Below are 20,156 nucleotides of genomic sequence, written 5' to 3'. Positions count from 1 at the left end.
TAAATACACAGCATTTCCACCTTTGCAGTTCTATTGCATAGTGTGTTCTAAGAATGATTATTTTCAGAGACAACCATTTTTTTAAAGTTTTATTTATTTATGCATACAAGAACTGGGGTACAGGCCAGAGGTGTGTGTGTGGCGGGGAGGGGTGGATTTGAGAGGATTCACCAGAGACAGAGTGGGGAACAGAACAGGCAGACTGACTGAAATACACTGCTGAGGGAAGCAGTGGGCATACAGGAGAGGTCTGCTGTGCCATGTGGGTCAGCTCCCTGGCTGGCCAGGGATAGAACTCATGCTGCAGAGGCTGCAGATAGCTTCACAGTGTTGTGCTTAACCCCTTGCCCCACCAGGGAGGCCTCCAAGCATTTGTGACAGTTCAGTGTGCTTCAAATTTCATCTTGTAGAGGCACGGTGTCTGCATGTCCCACCTCAGGGTCCTATACTTCAGATTTAGGTAGTAACAACCTGATCTCACCACCAAAAACTTCCCCATCAAGCTTTCATCTAAAACAGAAGTTCTTAACCTATTTTGTCATCTCTGCCCTTTTGGCAGTTGGCAAATTCTGTTGATCTGTTGTCCCAATCATGTTTTTAAATAAGGAAAATTAAATATGTACAAGTACAATGGAAATAGGTATTATAGAATAGGTTTTAATATTAAAGAGAACATTTGTTTTGTATTTAGTGAAATATGCACATTTTATTTCACATTAAATAACAAGACTGATGGCAAATGAAATAACTCTATAATTTTTTAATACTCCGAATTGATGAATTGTGAAATAAATGGTATTTCAAGATAGCTGCAACACATATAAAGTTATCATGCTATTTTTAAAATAGTATCTGTGATTTATACTATGACAGAGTTATTTCTGTTGTTTATTACCTATTTGTGATTTAAGGAGAAGCAAACTTTCAGTTAGATGTTAGTGAAAATAAAACTTTCAGTTAGATGTTAGTGAAAATAAATATGCACATTTTTACTGATTCATTCTTTTTTCTTTTTTTTTTCTTTTTGTGGGACCCTCGCCAGCAGCCAGGGAACAAACCGGCACTGCAGAGGCTGTGGGCAGACCCACAGCCCAGCGCTCAACTGCTGCGCCACCAGGGGAGGCCCTGATTCATTCTTATGTATTTCTTCCCTTCTATACATGTATCTTCCCCTATGTCTATGGCCCCCCCCAGGTTATGAACCATTGACATGCCCTAGATTATGCACAAACAACTTTATGTTAATCAGTTATTTCATTAGAGATTAATAATGGTGATTTGTAGAAATCAACTTTTTCAGAGCTAAAATACTTTAAATGACTGTGTCACTGAGCTATTTAGTTACCTTGAAATACAGTTCAAATAATAAATAATACCTATTTTGCTGATGAGGTTACTGTGACTCAGAGTCTATTTCCCCAAATCCAAATAGCTAAAACAAATACAGATATGGGTCACTACACATGCATATGTTGCATTTAAATTTTTTTAAAAGATTTATTTATTTATAAAAGTACCAGGGTACAAGCCAGAGTTGTGAGAGGGTGAGAGAATTCACCAGAGACAGAGCAGGGAAGAGAACAGGCAGAAGGACCGAAATACATTGCTGAGAGGAGCAGTGGGCGACACAGGAGAGGTCTGCTTTGCCATATGGGAATCTCCCTGGCTGGCCGGGAATTGAACCGGCCCTGCAGAGGCTGCAGACAGCTTCACAGTGCTGCGCTCAACCGCTGTGCCACCAGGGAGACTCCTGCTTTTAAATTTTGCTTTACCATTTACTAGTTGGGTTCTTTTCCACATGTACTTGATTAGCTGATCACTTCATCTCTGTATCACAGCCTTTTCAGTGCTGTGATTTAAAGGTTGTCTCTTGGTTTCTAATTTCCATTTTCTCTAATCTTCCTCATCTATGCTTATCCCGTCTGTGAATGTGCTGTAGACTCTCCCTGGTGGCTCCTAAGTTGACAGAAAACTCCACAAGTAGCCTTGCCAACAAAGATCAGAGTGAGAAATCGTCTCCCTCAACTCAATACCAGACTTGTATTCACAGTCTGAGATAAAATGTGTTGTGTGGAAACATTTCTCTGTCAACTCATCTTGAGCTTATTTTCAACAAAAATTCCCAAGCTGTTTTCACACATGCTGCTGTGAAGTGAAACTCCTCCATCTTGTAGTTGAGCAAATGGCAGGCTGGACCTAGGGAACTCACCCACTGAAAGAATTCTTATCTTTAGATTTGTCAGAGGGCAAAACTTAAGAAAAAGATGACAAGTCGCAGAGATCTCTGTTTGTGGGTGTGAAACATTATCAGGGAAAACAACAGTTATATGTTTTCTTCTGTTATTTTATTCTACATCTTAAGACAGTTTCAGTTTAATTCATTTATTAATCAGCCATTCAGTTCAACAGTCATTCATTCAAATAATCATAACTTGAGCAGACATTTATTTAAACCATCCACCATCTACCCACCCATTCATTCAATGTTTATTTAGCAAGTGTCCAGGAACTATGCTGGGTATAGGACACAGTTGAAAACAAGACATTCCCGATTCCTATTCTCATTTCATTTTACATCTAAATAGGAAATAAGTAAACATAATCAAATAAATCAAAATTTAGTCTCAGAAGGATACAACCCTACAAGGAATTAGGGAAGAAAGGATGCTCAAGATGTGCTGGTCAGATGCCCCATGAGAACTGACACTGCGCTGAATCTAGCCAGGGCTCCAAGTGCTGGCCTTTGGATTGTAGGGGAAAATGAGATATGGCCTCTCCTTTTATAGAGCTTTTGAACTGGTGGCAGATGGTGTACTATATAGAATGTGCCTGTTACATAGAGAGTGTGAGGGGAAGTTTACAGCTACAGCTGTGTTCCCTTTGTCTCAAAGCAAGGATTTAGGTATGAATTTTGCTTGTTCATTATTCATATGAAATACAGAGCATGCATTATGTGATTCCTCCTCCCTTCATATCCTTAGGAACAAGAGAACATTTGGCAGGGAAACCATAATGCTAGTTTTAGTGATGCATTCAAGGGTGAGGAGGTTTGGTTACATGCATCTCTCTACTAAGATATTTGGGGTAGGGGGAATGTCAACTGTGTTTTAGCCAATCTGTTGGGGGAGGTCAGGGGCATATGATTATAGGTATGTCCTTCTTGGAAAAAGTATTAGATAAACACATCTTTGTAATATCTGTGCATATAAAAAAATGAGAGTGAATTTTAGGTATCTTGCAATAGGATTAATAAATAAATATAAAACTGTGATGGAATTGCCACATCTGTTTCTATGATTTTGTTTTCCTTAGGCATGTTTAAATATTTCTTTGAATTATATACAAAATGAAATCCAAATAATGTAGAAATATTGCTATCAAGTTGGCATTATTTACAGATCCTTGTGGATTGTTGGGTCTACTAATTTAACATTGAGCAAACCATACAGTGTTCTCTGCTGTCCAAACATAATTTGAAAAATGATGGACTGAAAAAAGTTGCAACTCCTAAAGGCACTTCGATATTTTAAATACTGTTTTCATGATTCAAGTTTTGTCATTGACAATTATGTTATGAAAAAATTGTCACTGGTATAATTGGAGGGGGAGAAGAAATTATCGTAAAATAGCTAATTCTTAGACCCAACATTCAGTGGTACTATGTTCCGATGGAAGGGTAATACAGATAGCAAGGTTATGAGGGAATGGATAGGCTGTTGAGTGAAATGTTGAAAAATAGGAGCAAAGTTTTAAATGTGGATTGAATGAGGTTCTACTTTCTAACTACTGGCATTAGTAGGTAATGACACTGGTATTAGTGAGAGAGATATTTAAATCATGTAACAACATGGTTTCAAAGAGCACTATGCTAGACAAAAGGAGAAATTGAAAGCATTCAATGCTCTTGACTTTTTGTTAAAGCAGCCATTTGTTCAACTTTTACTTTATGGCATGAATTATGCTACTATTTTTTTTAAACCTTATCATACCCCAATAAAGTTCGTATAAATGTTAACCCAATGTTTAACAAAGAGAATACGAGGCTAAGGGATTTGAGAAAGAGTGACTGAGGAGTCTCTGGTTTGAAAGCCTCTATTTGTGAATATATTTCTTCTACTATTATACTTTTAAAGATGTCATCACCTCTTCTGTCATTGGCAGTAGACTTTATTAGAAGAGATTAAGCAGATGGAAAAAAAAAAAAACTTTTATTTTGCTTTTCAGGCTTTATTTGCATACAAATCTCCATCTTGGAAAGCCTGCTTTCTTGACACTCTGGCAAAGCAGTTCATTGCTGAAGTTTTGTTGTTGTTGTTGTTTTATGAATTGCCTCTTTGTTTTTAGAGACTGCCTGATTAACTTATTCTATTCTGGAAGCTACCAGAGTGACACTTTAAATGTCTTTTGCTTCCTGTTTTGGAAACATTTGGAAATCATGTGCTACTGAGAGCTTTTATATGTTTTTTTCTAGTAAGATTTTCTGCTTTTTTATTGTTGTAAATGATTTAGCCTATTCTTTAAGTTTGAATGGATCACACAATCATCTTTATGTGTCCAGCTGTCTTTTGTTGTAAGAGACTCATCTTCAGTTGTTCACTACTGAATCAGATTAAAATGACTTTAGTGTTATGTCATTAAAACATCTTTAGTTTGTCTTTTGTGGAGGATTCATCCTCATCAACACTTCACTCAGACAGAAAGTAAACTTTTTTTTCTTTTCATGGATAAGTATTATATTCAAAGTTAAACTGAATAAAAGTTGGAGTCTATTTTTAATCATTTTCTTGTGGACTAACCTTCAGATAATTCTGTTAACTTAAATCGGTGATTCTTACTGGGGGTCCGTAGACTACTTACAAATTTTTTGCAAGCTGAAGAACAGAGGAAACAACACACACACACCATTTTGCAAACAATTTTAAGCAGTTCATAGAAACCCTGCATTCCTTCCTGGTTAGGAAAGTCAGATTTAGTTTGTTCTGGGAAATCTGTAAATTTTAGAAGAAAGATTCTAAATGGTGACATTCTCTACGCATGACATTCTCTTCCCAAGCTCACATCTCCTAAATTACATCAGTCTCTACCACCTACTCAGATCAGACCCTGGGGTCCTCTTTGAGTCTTCTCTCTCCATTCGCCCCCAGCAACCCCTCCCCATAAGACCTATTGCTTCTACCTCAGCAGTATATCTCAAATTCTCTGCATCTCCACTATATCTCCTTTGTACTGCAGTCAAGGCCTGTTTTGAATTTCTCCCCTAATCTGCTATAAAAAAAAAAATCTCCAAGGACTTTGAATTTCAGTCCTTGCTTTTTTTTTTTTTCTTTTGCAACTTATCATTTGGAGTGATCTTTCCAGAAGAGAAGTCAGTTTCTCCTATAAACCTTTACTTCCCACTACAAAATTCTAAAGAGTGTATTGACTTTACCCTTTTCTCCAAAAAATTGGTTTTAAGATCTTCATTCAGAAATGCATTCAGGGCCTCCCCTGGTGGCACAGTGGTTGAGCGCTGGACTGCAAAGCTGCCTGTAGCCTATGCAGCGCTGGTTTGATCCCCGGCCCCCCGGTGAGGGTCCCACATGGTACGACAGACCTCTCCTGCCATGCCTACTGCTCCCCTCAGCAATGTGTTTCGTCAGTCTGCCTGTCCTGTTCCCCGCTCTGGCTCTGGTGAATTCTCTCACACTCTTGCACTTCTGACTGTACCCAGTGCTTGTATAAATAAATAAATAAATCTTTAAAAAAAAAAAAAAGAAATGTGTTCAAATGTTCACTCAGTGAACACTTAAATATCTTTTCCTACAAGATATTCTTATATAATTTATTTTACTCCCTAGCTCATGGAGGATGAAGGTTTGTTTTGTTTTGTTTTTGAGGGAGAGTTGGGCATTAATTCAGATTCTGTGAGAATACCAATATATTAGGACTCTGGTTTTTGAAATTAAGAATTTATCACATTTGTATTTGTCACAGAAAAGATTTCATCATAATTAAAGTCTATAGAACAGTGCTTCTTAGATCTGTCCAAGCTTCAATTAATGATCTATGAGTTTTCCATTTAAAATGCAAGCACTGCTTTTGACATATAAAGGGAAGAAAAACTTTTATTTACTTGATTGATTGATTGATTGATTCCCTATAGTTGGGTCATTGTTATATGAGGAATTCAGGACTAAGCATTTTTTTTTAGTTTAAAGTGCATTTCCCCCAATTATTTTCATATAAATATGTTTGGTCTAAACTGGTTCATTGAGAAATTGCAATTCTAAAACATTTTGAAGAAATATTAAGATTTTCTCCCGAGATTAAGCAATGACACTTATTAATTTACCAAATATTTATTGAAAGCCAACTCTATTAACCACAATGTGTGGCACCAGGAATTCTTCTTGAACCTGTCAATCAGAGTATTTGCTACTTCCTAAAAATGCTTTACCCGCTGAATATTCCCTTTTTATGTCTTCTTCCTTATACTGTCCACTACCTCCCTATTTATTTTCTCCAATTAAAGTATAATTTGGTTGCTCTTTGTCTACAAATGGTATCTGAATTATGATGTGTAGGTTTCCTCATTGGCTTGTCCAACTGTACTGAAGATCTGATGGAAACTGGAGTTTCCAGTGGCCCTTGAGTAACATAAACAAACCTAAAGTTGGAATCTGTGCTTTTCAAGACCTGATGGATTTGCACTGGAAGGGCTCTGTCTATATGGGAGTTTGGGTTTATGTGTTTCCATCCTACAGCAATAAATATCCAAGGTGCTCTCTTCTCATTCACGTCTTGATAGAGTATGTGTATACATGATATGATGGTGTTAATTTTTTTATAGTGCACAGGTTTTCTAGCAAATCTCCAAAGAATTACAGCTCTTTAGCATTAGTTTCTAATCTATACTAAAGAGCTTTTTTCTCCCAGAGTTTTTGAAGTGATTGTTAGAGTGTATATGTAGTTTCAAAGATCTCCCTCATCTTGGATGGTCCTTAAATATTTCTTTCAGCTGCTGAGGGTACTTTGCTTTCTATTATAATGCTTTTGCAAATCCTAACTTCTGAGAGCACTTTTATCATATTGTTATCTTGATGTGTCCCATTCCTTTGTTTACATCGGCACTTTTGAAGTTTCTTTTTCAATACTCTACTAATCAAAATCATTTACTTTCCACATACTTCTGTTTATCTCCAGGACAGCAACACAAAAATACCACATTGTCATAATCATTTCTCATAGACATTGAAAACCTAGAAATTATTTCCTTACCATTAGCAATGGGAAAAGGGAGTCTTGGAAAAATATTTATATTGCTTTCTAATGGAATAATAGCAGCTACTTGATATACATGCTAATATTCTTCCTTCCCTGTGGCAGCCAGAAGTAAATGCCTTCCATTCTTCCATACTTCTCATCTGATCCCCATCAAGTCCTCAGAGTCTTCTTCACCATACTACTTCTAGATGCCACTGCAAGTTAGTTGGTATCAACAGAAATGAAACCTATTTAACAAAATTGCTCTCTAGCCACTGTGAGAACAGATGATGCACCAATTCCCCCAATGACCTGTTGCTCAAGGTCCAGACTCAAAACCAATGTTGTTGGATTCCATGGAAAGGGAAGGAGAGCTTTGGGCTCTCACACTGGCAGCTAAGTGTTCTAGCCTGGAAGTGATATCTATCACTTTTTTCATAACTTGTTGGCCAAAATTCCTTAAACTTCACCCAGCCACAAAGATTTAGGAAATATAATGCTATTATGTTCCTGGGCCTGAAATAGCTGGCAAAGAGAACTAATGACTGCCTTATTCGATCTGATGTATTTTAATGCTTAATTTAGCACATTTCTTTAGCAGAATTCCCTCTTGCTTTGCTCATATGATTCATAGGATATGTACTCTATCTTTTGTTTAAAAAGTAGTTCTTCAGGCATCTCTATATTCTGGCAAATGGTGCTTAGGATTCCCAAAGAACATTCCTTGAAATATTCATCCTATGCATTATTCTGCAAAAAAGAAAATAATAGTAATAGTAGTAGTAATAGTTTTATAGAAGCAAATGTGAGAAATGCTGCACAGTATTATCTCCTTTTGAGAAAATGGATTACATATGAGCACATTAAATATCCTGATGAGTACTTTGGTAAAGAAACCTGTTTAACTTCATTTGATCCAGCGTTACTTAATCTTCTTTTATCACAAGATCCCCTGCCCCCCCATATTTCTCATAACATCTCATGGAACCAGTGTCTTGGTGAACCTCTTCATTAAACACTGCAATAGGCCCATGGAGACATATGACCTGGGAGTCATTGAAATAGCGTGGACAGTTTGCCACATGGCTTTTCACTTTGTAACTATGTCACCCCAGATATGTAGTTTAACTGTTTTAGCCTCCATTTCTAAAGTTGGAAACTTACGGGTGACATTAGTGACTCTCAGAAGGACATAATAGGCAACAAACAAATGTATCACCTTTCCTTTCTCTTCTGTTATTATTTGCTTTTCTCCCAAATGCTGAGTTTAATAATGAAAGCTTTTTTTTTCCAGTTCTGATGCTCTCAAGATAATCAATGTATGATTCATTTGCCTTGAAAAATTTACAGAATGATGTGTGAAATTTCAACCAAAGAATCTGTGCCAGAGTGCTACCTGGCTGCAGGCTCTTTCTTTCTTTTTTGAAGGCTGCAGGTTTACTTCTCCCTATGAATGTGATTCTCCCTTGTAAACATCCGAATCCATGCAGAAGTTGTGGAGATTGCTCAGGGCAATCCTTTCTTCCGCAGGTGAACAAGGACTCTCCATATATTTGGCCCAAAGCATTCTCTAGGACAAATAATGAGAATTCTAGTAGATATTTGTGAGATACTTGCATTGAAATCTAGGTATGAGCAGAGTACTAATTCTATATTATATACTCCTAGAATTTATTATATTTCAGAAACCAGATTTCCCTAAAATTATATCCATGCCATTTATGCTTATGGTTGATGAATATCCCATGAAGTACTCACTGAGTTACTGAAATAGTGAGTTAATATCCAGTGGTGAAAAATATGATCCAAACTGGCAAATGCATCAGATGGATTGTATTTCTTTTTTTTTTTTTTTTAAGATTTATTTATTTATTTATACAAGCACTGGGTACAGTCAGAAGGGCGGGAGGGTGAGAGAATTCACCAGAGCCAGAGCGGGGAACAGAACAGACAGAATGACGAAATACACAGCGGAGGGGAGCAGCGGGCTGCAGGAGAGGTCTGCATGCCATGTGGTATCCTCGCCGGTGGCCAGGGATGGAACCGGCTCTCCAGAGGCTACGGGCAGCTTCGCAGCCCAGCGCTCAACCACTGTGCCACCGGGGAGGCCCATGGTTTGTATTTCTTAATTTTAGGGATAATATTTCTACCTTTCCTATAAGAAAATTTAAAGAAGTAACTACTTCTGCTGTGAATAGTGGATTACTTTTTGAGATGCCACCTACTTTGATTCAAAGCTCTGCAACTATGCTATTTAAATCAAGTAAATTGAATCTTTAAAAAAAAATACTGCATCGCTCATCGTGTTGTTTTTTTGAGGTGACATTAGGAATTATTTTAGACATATGAAAGAACTAGGATTATTTGTTAGGGCAAATGAATCATTATACAGGGTCTGCAGAAATCTGTATGTCAAGATGGAAAGTTTCTTGCTTATCACTGAACAACATATTGATCTGCAGTAGAGATAAATACTGACACTTCTTTATTAGTTCAAAATAATTTCTAATTCAGCATTTATTATTTGATACTAACTTACTCCATATTCATATATACACATGCTAATCAGCCTCATCAGAATCAGTGATATTTTGATGGTTTGATTTATTTTTGTGACTTTTATATTCTGAATCCCTAGAATAGATCAGATATAGAAAAATAAATAGGAGCAAATCTCAGCAACTCAGAGAATGATAATCTGCTTTCTTCTTTAATTAATCATCTGAATCAGTACATTTTCATTTCTCTGCCATGACTCTGTATTTAAATATTTCATGTTTGTCATGGAAATTCTCAAAAATTATTTTTAAATCATTAATTATCCTTGATGAACAAATTTTGAACTTATCAAATTTATTTTGAATAAAAATGTTGCTACATAATGAACATTTGATGTGTAGTTGGGGCAGATTCTCAACTTTTATATCATCTCACTGTGTTCTTGATTCCACCATGCCTTTGCAATAATTTTGTGGTTCTCAAAGCAGTATGCAGGACACAAAAATGACAAGTCTCTTGTTACATGCCCATTCTGAATATTGGTGACTTTTCAGAGCTCAGGGTTGACAAGGCCTCTGTGTCTTTGTGGTTCAAGGAGAAAATATGTAGTTGATTATTGATGTCTGCCTTAGTATGGTTTAGCATTAAAACATAGTGACAGAAAGGCAATGTTTTGTTTTGTATGATGGAAAGAACTTTGGTTTGGAAAATTGAGCAAGTGAGTTTCAAATCCAGTTATGCCTCTAGCATTGACAATTTTCCACATGGATTTAGTCAAGAATTTCTACCTCCATTTCTTTTCATCCAGCAAGGAAGGTATTGAAATCGATAGTCTTTAAGTTCTAACCCAACTCTAAAATGTCATGACTGTGCAAACTCACTAGAACATCCAAGATTCCTTGGGCATCTGTACTTTTTTATAAAAGTTACAGAAATTTTCTTCAGAATTACAAACTAGTAGAGACATGCCTTTCAGTGTCCATACATCTTATCAATGTGGTTTTCACTCCTCCTATCAGGAGGTGGAATGTCTCTACTTTGAATCTTAGTCTGGCTTTTGATTTCTTTTGGCTAACAGAAGATGATTTAACTCAAATGTTAAATTGGAGATCCTGCATCTGGATTGGGCTTAAATGTATACAGAGTGAGGGGTCCAATGGACCCATTTTAGCCCAGTTCCAAGATAACTTAACCTGAATCAGTGTATGAGAGAGCCCATGTGAGCCCAGCAGCAAAAACCATCCATTTAGTCATGATAAGGAAGCAAATCAATGTTATTTTAAGCCACTATACTTCGAGCATAGTTCATTATGCAGCAATAAATAAGTGACACAGAAATAGAAAGTCCATTATTGGCTCTTTTAGATCTATAAAGACTGGCTATTATTTGACTGGTTATTAGTTGAGGCACCTTAGTTCTCCATGTGGCTTTTTTTCTATAATAGGCTAATGGGACTTTTTCATAACATGTTGGGCTCAAGGTCCCAAAGGACAAAACACAGAAGTTGCAAAGTGTGTAAAGGCCTGACCTTGGAAAGTCTTTTTTTTTTTTTTTTAAGGGTAAAACCAATCTCTTTAATAGTTTCTACAAAATGCTTCAAAACCAACTCGTTTTACAAAAGAGATAAAAAAGCAGTCTACATTGCACCACATTCCACTGATGAAAGCAAGTCACAAAGTCAGCCCAAATTTTAGGAGAGGGGAAAATAAACTTTCACATTTGATGAGAACAGCAAATTCACTTTGCAAAGAGACATGTAGAATAGGAAGCATTCTTGTGGTAACATTTGTAAATGATCTACCACAACAACTTTAGTCTTTGATTAGTACAAAGATTACATTTTCTTCATTTATTGTGTGTATTTTAGGTTAGCTGTGTATCAGCAAAAGTTCAGCAAAGGACTTGGTATGCTGTCACATCTCTTTAATGTGGCAAAAACACCCTGTATGATTATGTCATAAAGAACAGAGACAGTTCTGGTGGTGAGAGTGTAGAGATAGAAAAATGTTACAAAATTCTTTATAGTCCCAGTGACACAAATGATATTATGAGAAAGTCAATGCTACCAATATATAAACCATTAAACAAGCAAATAGATTTAGCATATCTGACAGCCTGAACCAATGATATTGAATATAATATTCTTCTTGAGTACTCCAGCCCAGGGGAGACAAGCTCAAGAATGGAAAAGAACCAGCTACAAGTTCTGCATCCCTTCTTACTTCCTCCCCCTTGAACTCCTGTGTCAAATGGTTTTTCTCATCTTAACTCCCTTCCTCCCAGTTCTGTGTTCAGGATGAACACAGAATGCCTTCTTTTCCAGAAATGGATCTCCTTCTGCCATGGAGTTGTATGTCTCCTGTGCTTTCTTATCTATGACTTGCTTCTAAGACAAGCTTTTTCTCAGGTCTTTCAAAGTTTTGCACAGTATTTTTGTATTTCATGAACCTATGATTCTCTTCCGTGAATGGAGGTAATTTGGGAATGCAAGTCACACTAGGCAGATACCAGCTCAAACCAATTAAAAAGTACATATGAGGGCCTCCCTGGTGGCGCAGCGGTTGAGCGCTGGGTTGCGAAGCTGCCCGCAGCCTCTGCAGCGCTGGTTCGATGCCCGACTGCTCCCCAGCCACCAGAGGAGGGTCCCGTATGGCGCGCAGACCTCTCCTGCCGCCCGCTGCTCCCCTCAGCAGTGAACCTCGGTCCTTCTGCCTACTCTGCTTCCCGCTCTGGCTCTGGTGAATTGTCTCACCCTCCCGCGCTTCTAACTGTACCCAGTGCTTGTATAAATAAATAAATCTTTAAAAAAAAAAAAAGTACATATGAAAGCACTATGGTTGAGCTTTGAAATCAGATGGGCTTGGGTTGAATTTTAGTTTTCATCTTATAGTGATTAGTCTTACATGTTTCTTGTCTATAAATTATTGGAAAGATTAAATAAATAAGAGTCCATATATAAATGAAACCATGGTTTTGATTGAAGGAAGAAAGCCTGACACCTTTCTTTGGAGTTAACTACAAGTTACTAGGCCATTTTCAAGGGCAATCTCACTGTGGGATCAGCTCCCTGACGCTCACATAGCTGCCGATGACTGGCTTTCACCTAATGCCTTCTTCCCCACACATCACCAGGACACAATTTTACAAAAGTGAATAAAGGCAACTGTTTCCTTCTTTTACAAATGATATGCTTCCATATTATGTCTGCAGTGTGGGGGGGGCAGGGCAAAGTTGAAAATGACAAAGCTTATTTGGAGAAATAGTTTCTGACTCAGAAAGTGAAAATGCAAGACCAAACTTGAAAGTTTATCCAATGCCCCTATGCAGAATTAGATTCTGCCTTCTCTCTGTTCCCATAACATTCTTTTTTTTTTGAAGATTTATTTATTTGTGCATACAAGAGCTGGGGTACAGAGGCCAGAGGTGTGCAGGGTGAGAGGATTCACCAGAGACAGAGTGGGGAACAGAACAGGCAGATTGACCGAAGTACACTGCTGAGGGGAGCAGCAGATGAGAGAAGAGGTCTGCTGCGCCATATGGGCCACCTCCCTGGCTGGGGATTGAACTCATGCTGCAGAGGCTACGGACAGCTTTATAGGTTGCGGCTTAACCCCTTGCACCACCAGGGAGGCCCCCCATAACATTCTGATTTACTGATTTCTACCAGTCATGCTCATAACTCTGTATTGCAATGATCTGTTTATACTGAATGACAGTTTGGGACATTAGAGTGTGAACTCTCCAAGGTTAGTTACTCTGTTATTCATCCTGGCATCCTAAGTCCTAACATAAATCCTGAACTGAGAGGTAGCTCTAGTTTTGGGATGGATGGATGGTTTCCAGCTAACCCACTAGTTGAATTACTCCCCTATTTGTAAAATCAACTTTAAATATCACCGACATTAAGAAGTCATTGATTCCAGCTATTATAAGGTATTTCATTGGACATAGGAACTAAATCATAATTATTGGCCTTCTTAAAAAAAAAAAAATGTTATTACTGAATGGATCACTTTGCTCTAGATTATAGGGAGAGTCCAAATCCCATTTGATAATTTCTTTCACAAATGATGAATACTGCATAGTCATATGTTACATTTAATTGTATAGATTTATTACTTTAAGGATCACAGCAAATAGTGTCTTCAGAGGTGTTACTTACAAACAAAGAGGAATCAGGAGAATTTGTGTTCTTATAGCCATTGTATAATATGGGATTTGTCAATTAACAAGGCCTAAGAATCTCCAAATTAAATTATTCTGTGTCTATGATACTATCTTAAAACAATTGGCATATAAATACTAGTGGTAGAATTATAGGAGCTGTCTGCTGTTCTTCAAAATTAATTTGCTTTCCCCGAATTTCCCTAAGAACAACATGTAGTGTGTGATACCCTCCATCTTTAGACAATATGCTATTTTCTTCCAAGGCTTGTGCACTATTTAAAAAAAATACTTTTAATTTCAGATGTATTTGTGAATAATATTCTGTTTTGGTGCTTCAAAATGTTCAAAGATCATGCTTTGTTTTTCCAGCGAGAGATTACAGAATCTCCTTTAATTGCAGCAGAGAATACTTATGATGTCATTCCCATAACAATTTTTCTGGTCGTGATTAGTCTTTAAAGCATCAAAAGTGCTTCACAGGGCCATAGAAATGCTCTATTCCCTTGTATTTTTCTTAGAAAGTAGATTGTTTTTAATATACAGTAATGATTCTGTCCAAAATGCTATTGTTAGCATTGTAGTCCTCAACTTCTAGAAAGTGAATGAGACCCCCAAATATTCCCAATTTCCTTTAATTACCTCTTCCTTGTGTAATTCCTCTAATGGGTTGACACTCTAAGGCCCATGGGCCAAATCTTGGCTCTCTTCTCTTTTTGTAAATAATGGTTTACTGGAATATAGCCACACCTATTTGTTTCCATATTGCCTATGGCTGCTTAAGTGTATTGTCCAACAAACCTAAAATATTTAACATCTGTCAGGAAAAAAAAAAACAACTTAATATGTTTATTGACCTGCTTAAAACTTTTCATGAAACTTTTTATATTTCCAGCAAGCCATGGGATAATTAATCCTACTTAGAGGTGATCCAGGGTTATCCTAGAACTCTTGCTTTACTAAGGCACCCCAGGTTCCCTCTGCATTGGATGCTGCACTGTCCTTCTGTAGCCCTGTGTGCTTATATTTCCACCTCCTATAATACTGCAGTTATCTCCTTCTATGCCTATATCCTGGTCTGGAAGCACAGGAATAGCTTCTTACTCTCGAAAATAGCATGGTGTCTAAACTTAACTGGTGCTCAAAGTTCATTGAATGGACAATGAAAAACATTTCCTGGTCACAATATAAAACATCATTTTTATAGATAGTGTTTATGTAAGCCTGAATAATCAAAGACTCTGAATAATCTTTCAAGTTATACAATGATTTTTTAAAAGAATTTTACCTTCATAGATATATTTCCTTTGAGTGCAGATGGAAATTAATTTATATTAAAAATGTAGTTGCCTGTGTTGACCTCACATCCAATATTAGTTCTAACTATGCTGGATATTAAAAATAAATCTCTTTGATTTGGACAAAAAAAAAAAAAACTTTCAGGCTATCCCAATCTTATATAGGTGATTGTAAAGTAAATGAATGTTGTCTTCATTTTGTCAGTTTCTTGTAACACTTACTATGTGTCTCTGGGATTCTAGGCTGTGGTAAAATAGCAGTAAATAAGAGAGCATTTGCTCTTGTGGGTCTTACATTCTTATTCAGGTAAGTAGCAGCCAACCAAGAAAATTGCCAGCTGGTAGCAAGTGCAATGGAATGAATGAAAATAGGGTAAAGTAAGAATGAGTAACCCAGTAGCATTTTGAAATGGGGGGTGATGGAATGCTGCTTTGAGAAAGTGTCATAAGCATTGGAGTCTAAATGATAGGAACAAACAGCCAAGTGATAATCATGAAGACTTGAATTCTAGGCAAAACCCACAGACAAAGGCTTTTAAAGCTGTGAAAGAGGCTTCAGATCTGGGAAGGAGCACAATATGTTGGAAGAAAAGAAGGAAAGTGTGGTAGATGCATGGTGTGCACGATGCAAGAGAGTGGAAGTAGAAATGGATGCTCTGGTGGCCAAGAGGCAGCAGTCAGGATGTAGCCTGTGATAAGGTGAATGCATAGGCTCTATTCTGCCCTGTTTAAGGAATCTGAGTGAAGATGGTTGATTCCAACTTCTGACTGCCAATTAGTGCCTAACATTGGTTAGGTTGTCCAGATCAACACAACACCCTGTGTAACACCAGACCCACCAACCTCCTACTAGTCCAATGCAGTCCTATGAAGATTACTTCTGTGGCCATTTCCAGGTTTAAATATCTGGTTGGGCATCCAATAGAATAGACAATGATTGCCCACAAGAACAATTGTCCTATAAGTGCCCTTAAAAGTTCTCTCTATTTTGTCAGATAAAACCAAAACAATAAAAACTGCCTGTGAAATTGAGGCTAATGTGAGAAATCTGACTGTGAAATTGAGGCTACAAGAGGGGGACAGTTTGAAAACAAATGTGGAGGTGTTTCTGTGGACTGTAGTGGAGGACTGTGGGGGCCATGGTGATGAGTGTGGTGTGGTTACATGCATCTGTGATCCTATGCCCCTGAAATATATACAGTGTATGTAAGTCATACAGTGTTATGTCAGTAAAGTATTTTAATAGATAACTAGTTAATAGATAACTATTAAAGTTATCTATTTCATCTTACTTGAAAACAAGCATGTGTTTGTGTGGATTCACAGATATAGATAGATAAATAGATAACATATATATATGTATATGTGTGTATATATATATATATATATATATATATATATATATAGTTGTTTTTTCCCAAAGGGTTGGATTGCTGGGGATATATGTTGGGACATTGTTGCTTAAAAGAACTGATGGAAAATATTCACCTAAGTGAGAATGTGTTTAATCTGTTTATTCTATAAAGTCTTGTGTGACTGTTAGTAATGTTCAGTTATTATGATAAATGTATGTGATATTTGGCCCTGCCATTGTATGTACACAAGTTAAAGCATTGGACAGATTCAACCATTTGAGTCAATTCCATAAAGATTTTGATTCATTAAACATTCAGTCAAGTCAATCCTTAGCAACAGATAAGCAAAGTGGATAGATAACAACAATTTTCATGATATTGAAAAAACCTTTCAGAAATCACTGACATTATTGAAGTTATAATAGATGCAAAGATTGTTGGATTCTACCAGTTTTCAGAGTCATTATTTAACTAAAATTCTCTTCCTTCTTCACCTAGTCCCTGCGTGCAGACATAGCCTACCATAACAATTATAGATATTATTGGAAGCTTGCAAAATTGTCATCTTGTGGTGGTTTAGAAGTCAGGGCCTAAAGGAGGGTGTAAATTAAAATGGGGGGGTATGGGGAAAGGTCTCTTTTAACAAAGATAAAGCAACTCAGTGGGAGTGGAGGCTGGCAATCTGCTAAAGGAAATGAAAGGAAATTCTTCATTTCTAAACGGTTCATTGACCCATGATAATAAAGCAGCCCTGCCAAAGAAGGATAATTATCTTTTTAAGTATCAGATACCCTGTGGGTGAAGGCCTCCCTTCTCTCTTGAAAAATGAACTCAAATTAAACAAATGCTCCTTTTCCTAGTTTACCATAGACATGAATTTCCTGATTATGAGCAAAATTAATCAGTTTTCCCCTCTTTCTTTTTTCTACTCTCTTTTACGGAAATCAGACCCTCCCAGCTGAGCTCAGCACATTTCCCCTGGGCCCCAAGTTCTCCCCATAGTGTGATGGGTGAAAATGCTTGATATTCTGGTGAGACTAGCAATTGCAGAGTTGTGGTTTTATTATGGCCTTTAGCTGCATAGCTTCAGGCAGAAGCATGTTCTCTTAAACAAGAAAAAAAGGAAAAAAGAAAGAAACAGAAAAGAACATTAGAGCTCTCTTTTCTCCTGCTTTTCTACCTGAAAACTAAACAAAAATTAATATTTGCTGTGTGTGTGTATAATACACATGGATGATGAGTAGAAAGGCCAAAAGGAACTGAAACATTATTGATGATGTAGCACTGAATATTAATTTGCTACTAACAAATGATCAAACTTAAATCCTTTTTCTCTAGACCTTGTTTGCTCCCACCACTAATGTAAATGTTGACTTGTCTAACTTGTAGAATGCATTAAGATGAATTCATTTGCATAAACAGACAATCCCTTTCTTAAATTAATGATCTACCTTCACCTGTCTTGATCATTCTGAAGAACCCTTGTATAAATTGCTTAACCAAATGGCATATCTCTTGGTTATAAATGGAGTTTACTAGACATTTCAGCATGCCTCCATTCCTTTTAAAAATATGATAAAGCAACAACTATCATATTTTCATTGCATATTTCTCTAAAGATACTTTGAAATTAAAAATTTAATCATGATGCTCTACATAGCATTCCCAGTGCCTTCTGCTGATAGAGAACACAGGCCATTAGAACAGGGATCAGGGACAGCAGTCAAAAATAGATCTTGTCTCTTGGCATATCTTAATAAGCACTTAAGTCTCTCTGAACAGTGAAGTCCTTTGGTCTTAGAATTTCTTCAGCACACCGTATCTTCTTCTTCAAAGTATCATTGAACTTGTTCGTAAGCTCTTTAAATTCTTTGGATTTGGGTAGTTGGTAAATATTTGTTTATTAGTCTTTTAGAAGGGCCAAAGGGATTCAATTCTGGGGGTATGTACTGCATGATAAAAATGCTACCCAGAGCAAGCAGAATGTGCCTTAACAGATATGACTGCAGATGTCCTGGTGTGTCCCCTTCGGCCAGTGGAGCGTTTCAGGGACTTACGTCCCGATGAAGTGGCTGATCTGTTTCAGGCAACCCAGAGAGTCGGGATGGTGGTGGAGAAGCATTTCCAGGGGACATCTCTAACCTTTTCCATGCAGGTGAGTGTACGGATTCCAAAACAATATTTTTCTTCCTTTCATATCCTAATATTGGGCTTTCCCCTGCTTTAACCTGTGTCTCACTGGGAAGGCAACTGTAGATGCCTGTGTCTTACGTAACAGCAGAAAAAGACATTACTGAAGGAGGACAGCCCTCTTGTGCCCTGGCACCAAGGTGACAATGGAATATCAGCTGATGGGATGTTGCAGTATTGTTTACGAAGCAGGCAGCATAATGGACAGTGGTTTAACAGGCAGTAAGACATTCCAAATCTTTTACTAGAATCGGGCCTGGAAAAGTCATTTTAATTCCATGTTAAATATGTTTCGAGCATGAGCTTAAATTCCCTCTATTTTCAGAGCATGAGAGGCAGGGCCTTGCCCCCAGAGGGCTCACTTTTTCGCTATCTTTAATTTAAGCCTCAGTGATTGCTTATAGGTTGGTAAGGTACATAATTGATTAAATATTCATTATCTAAATATAAATATTCATTAGAATCTATTTCCCAGTTAAGAAATGAGATCCCAGAGGTCTCCCTGTTGGTACAGGCGTTAAAGTCTCAGTGCTATCAAGCTATGACCAGCCCCTGCAGCTTGAGTTCCATCCCCCGCTGGCTGGCCAGGGAGCTAACCTACTTGGCACAGCAGACCTATCCTGTCTTGCCCAATGCTCCCCTCAGCAGTGTATTTCAATAGATCTGCCTGTCCTGCTCCCCACTCTGTCTCTGGAATTCTCTCACATACCACACCTCTGGCCTCCACCCAATTCTTTTATGTAAAAAATAAATAAACAAAAAATAAACAAAAAATAAATCTTTAAAAAAAAAAAAGAAAGAAAGAAAGAAAGAAATGAGATCCCAAGTAACAGGAGATCTTTAGGCAAAGACTGAGTGCACACTTACTATTGTGGTAGAAAAAGGTCCATGGTGGATTATCTGCTGTGGAAATTGAGTAGATCAAGAGTAATATTCTACAAGCCCCTGCAGAGCTCCACGGAAAGAGATGGAATTATTAATCCATAATTAAAATCTTAGTGGCCTGAAATTTGATAACTCTTCAGTAACCCTTTGGAAAGAAATGAATTGTTTCATTGTATGAGACCTTATATTATACTTAGTGTTTTAATTTAAATTAAGATTTACTATCTGTCTTCTCTACTCCTCAGTTCCCCACCAGAGACTTTCAAAGAGGAAATGTAAAGAAATCCATTGTTTTCAGAGTATGAAAGCATTTGACTAAAAATATTTATCTGCTTCTCAAAAAAAACAATTTACCACCATCTCTGTTGAATGCATTTGAATTTTATAAAATAAAGTGTATGTGTTTGTGCACGCACATGCATGCGCAAGCTTGTTATGTCAGTCCATTGGACTCACCTTTAAGTAAGTGGTTAAACTTGGGCATTAAACATAAAATCAATTTTACGCTGTAAATTATGTTTC

General features: G+C 37.2%; 1 protein-coding gene across 11 annotated transcripts in view; it reads left to right on the top strand.

Annotated features, from left to right (window-relative positions):
* Window positions 1-20,156, top strand: part of FHIT (fragile histidine triad diadenosine triphosphatase) — a 1,313,834-nt gene that overhangs the window by 1,033,447 nt on the left and 260,231 nt on the right. For all 11 annotated transcript variants that reach the window (XM_054695155.1, XM_054695163.1, XM_054695138.1 and 8 more), the window contains one exon: window positions 18,569-18,714. In XM_054695155.1, the coding sequence (XP_054551130.1) occupies window positions 18,569-18,714 (146 nt within the window). The remainder of the gene's footprint in view (window positions 1-18,568; window positions 18,715-20,156) is intronic.

This window comes from Talpa occidentalis, unplaced genomic scaffold (assembly GCF_014898055.3).
Source record: "Talpa occidentalis isolate TD23 unplaced genomic scaffold, MPIMG_talOcc4v2.1 talOcc4.10, whole genome shotgun sequence".
Taxonomy (NCBI): Eukaryota; Metazoa; Chordata; class Mammalia; order Eulipotyphla; family Talpidae; genus Talpa; species Talpa occidentalis.
Note: the sequence above shows the minus strand (reverse complement) of the source record. Positions and strands in the feature narration are given on the sequence as shown.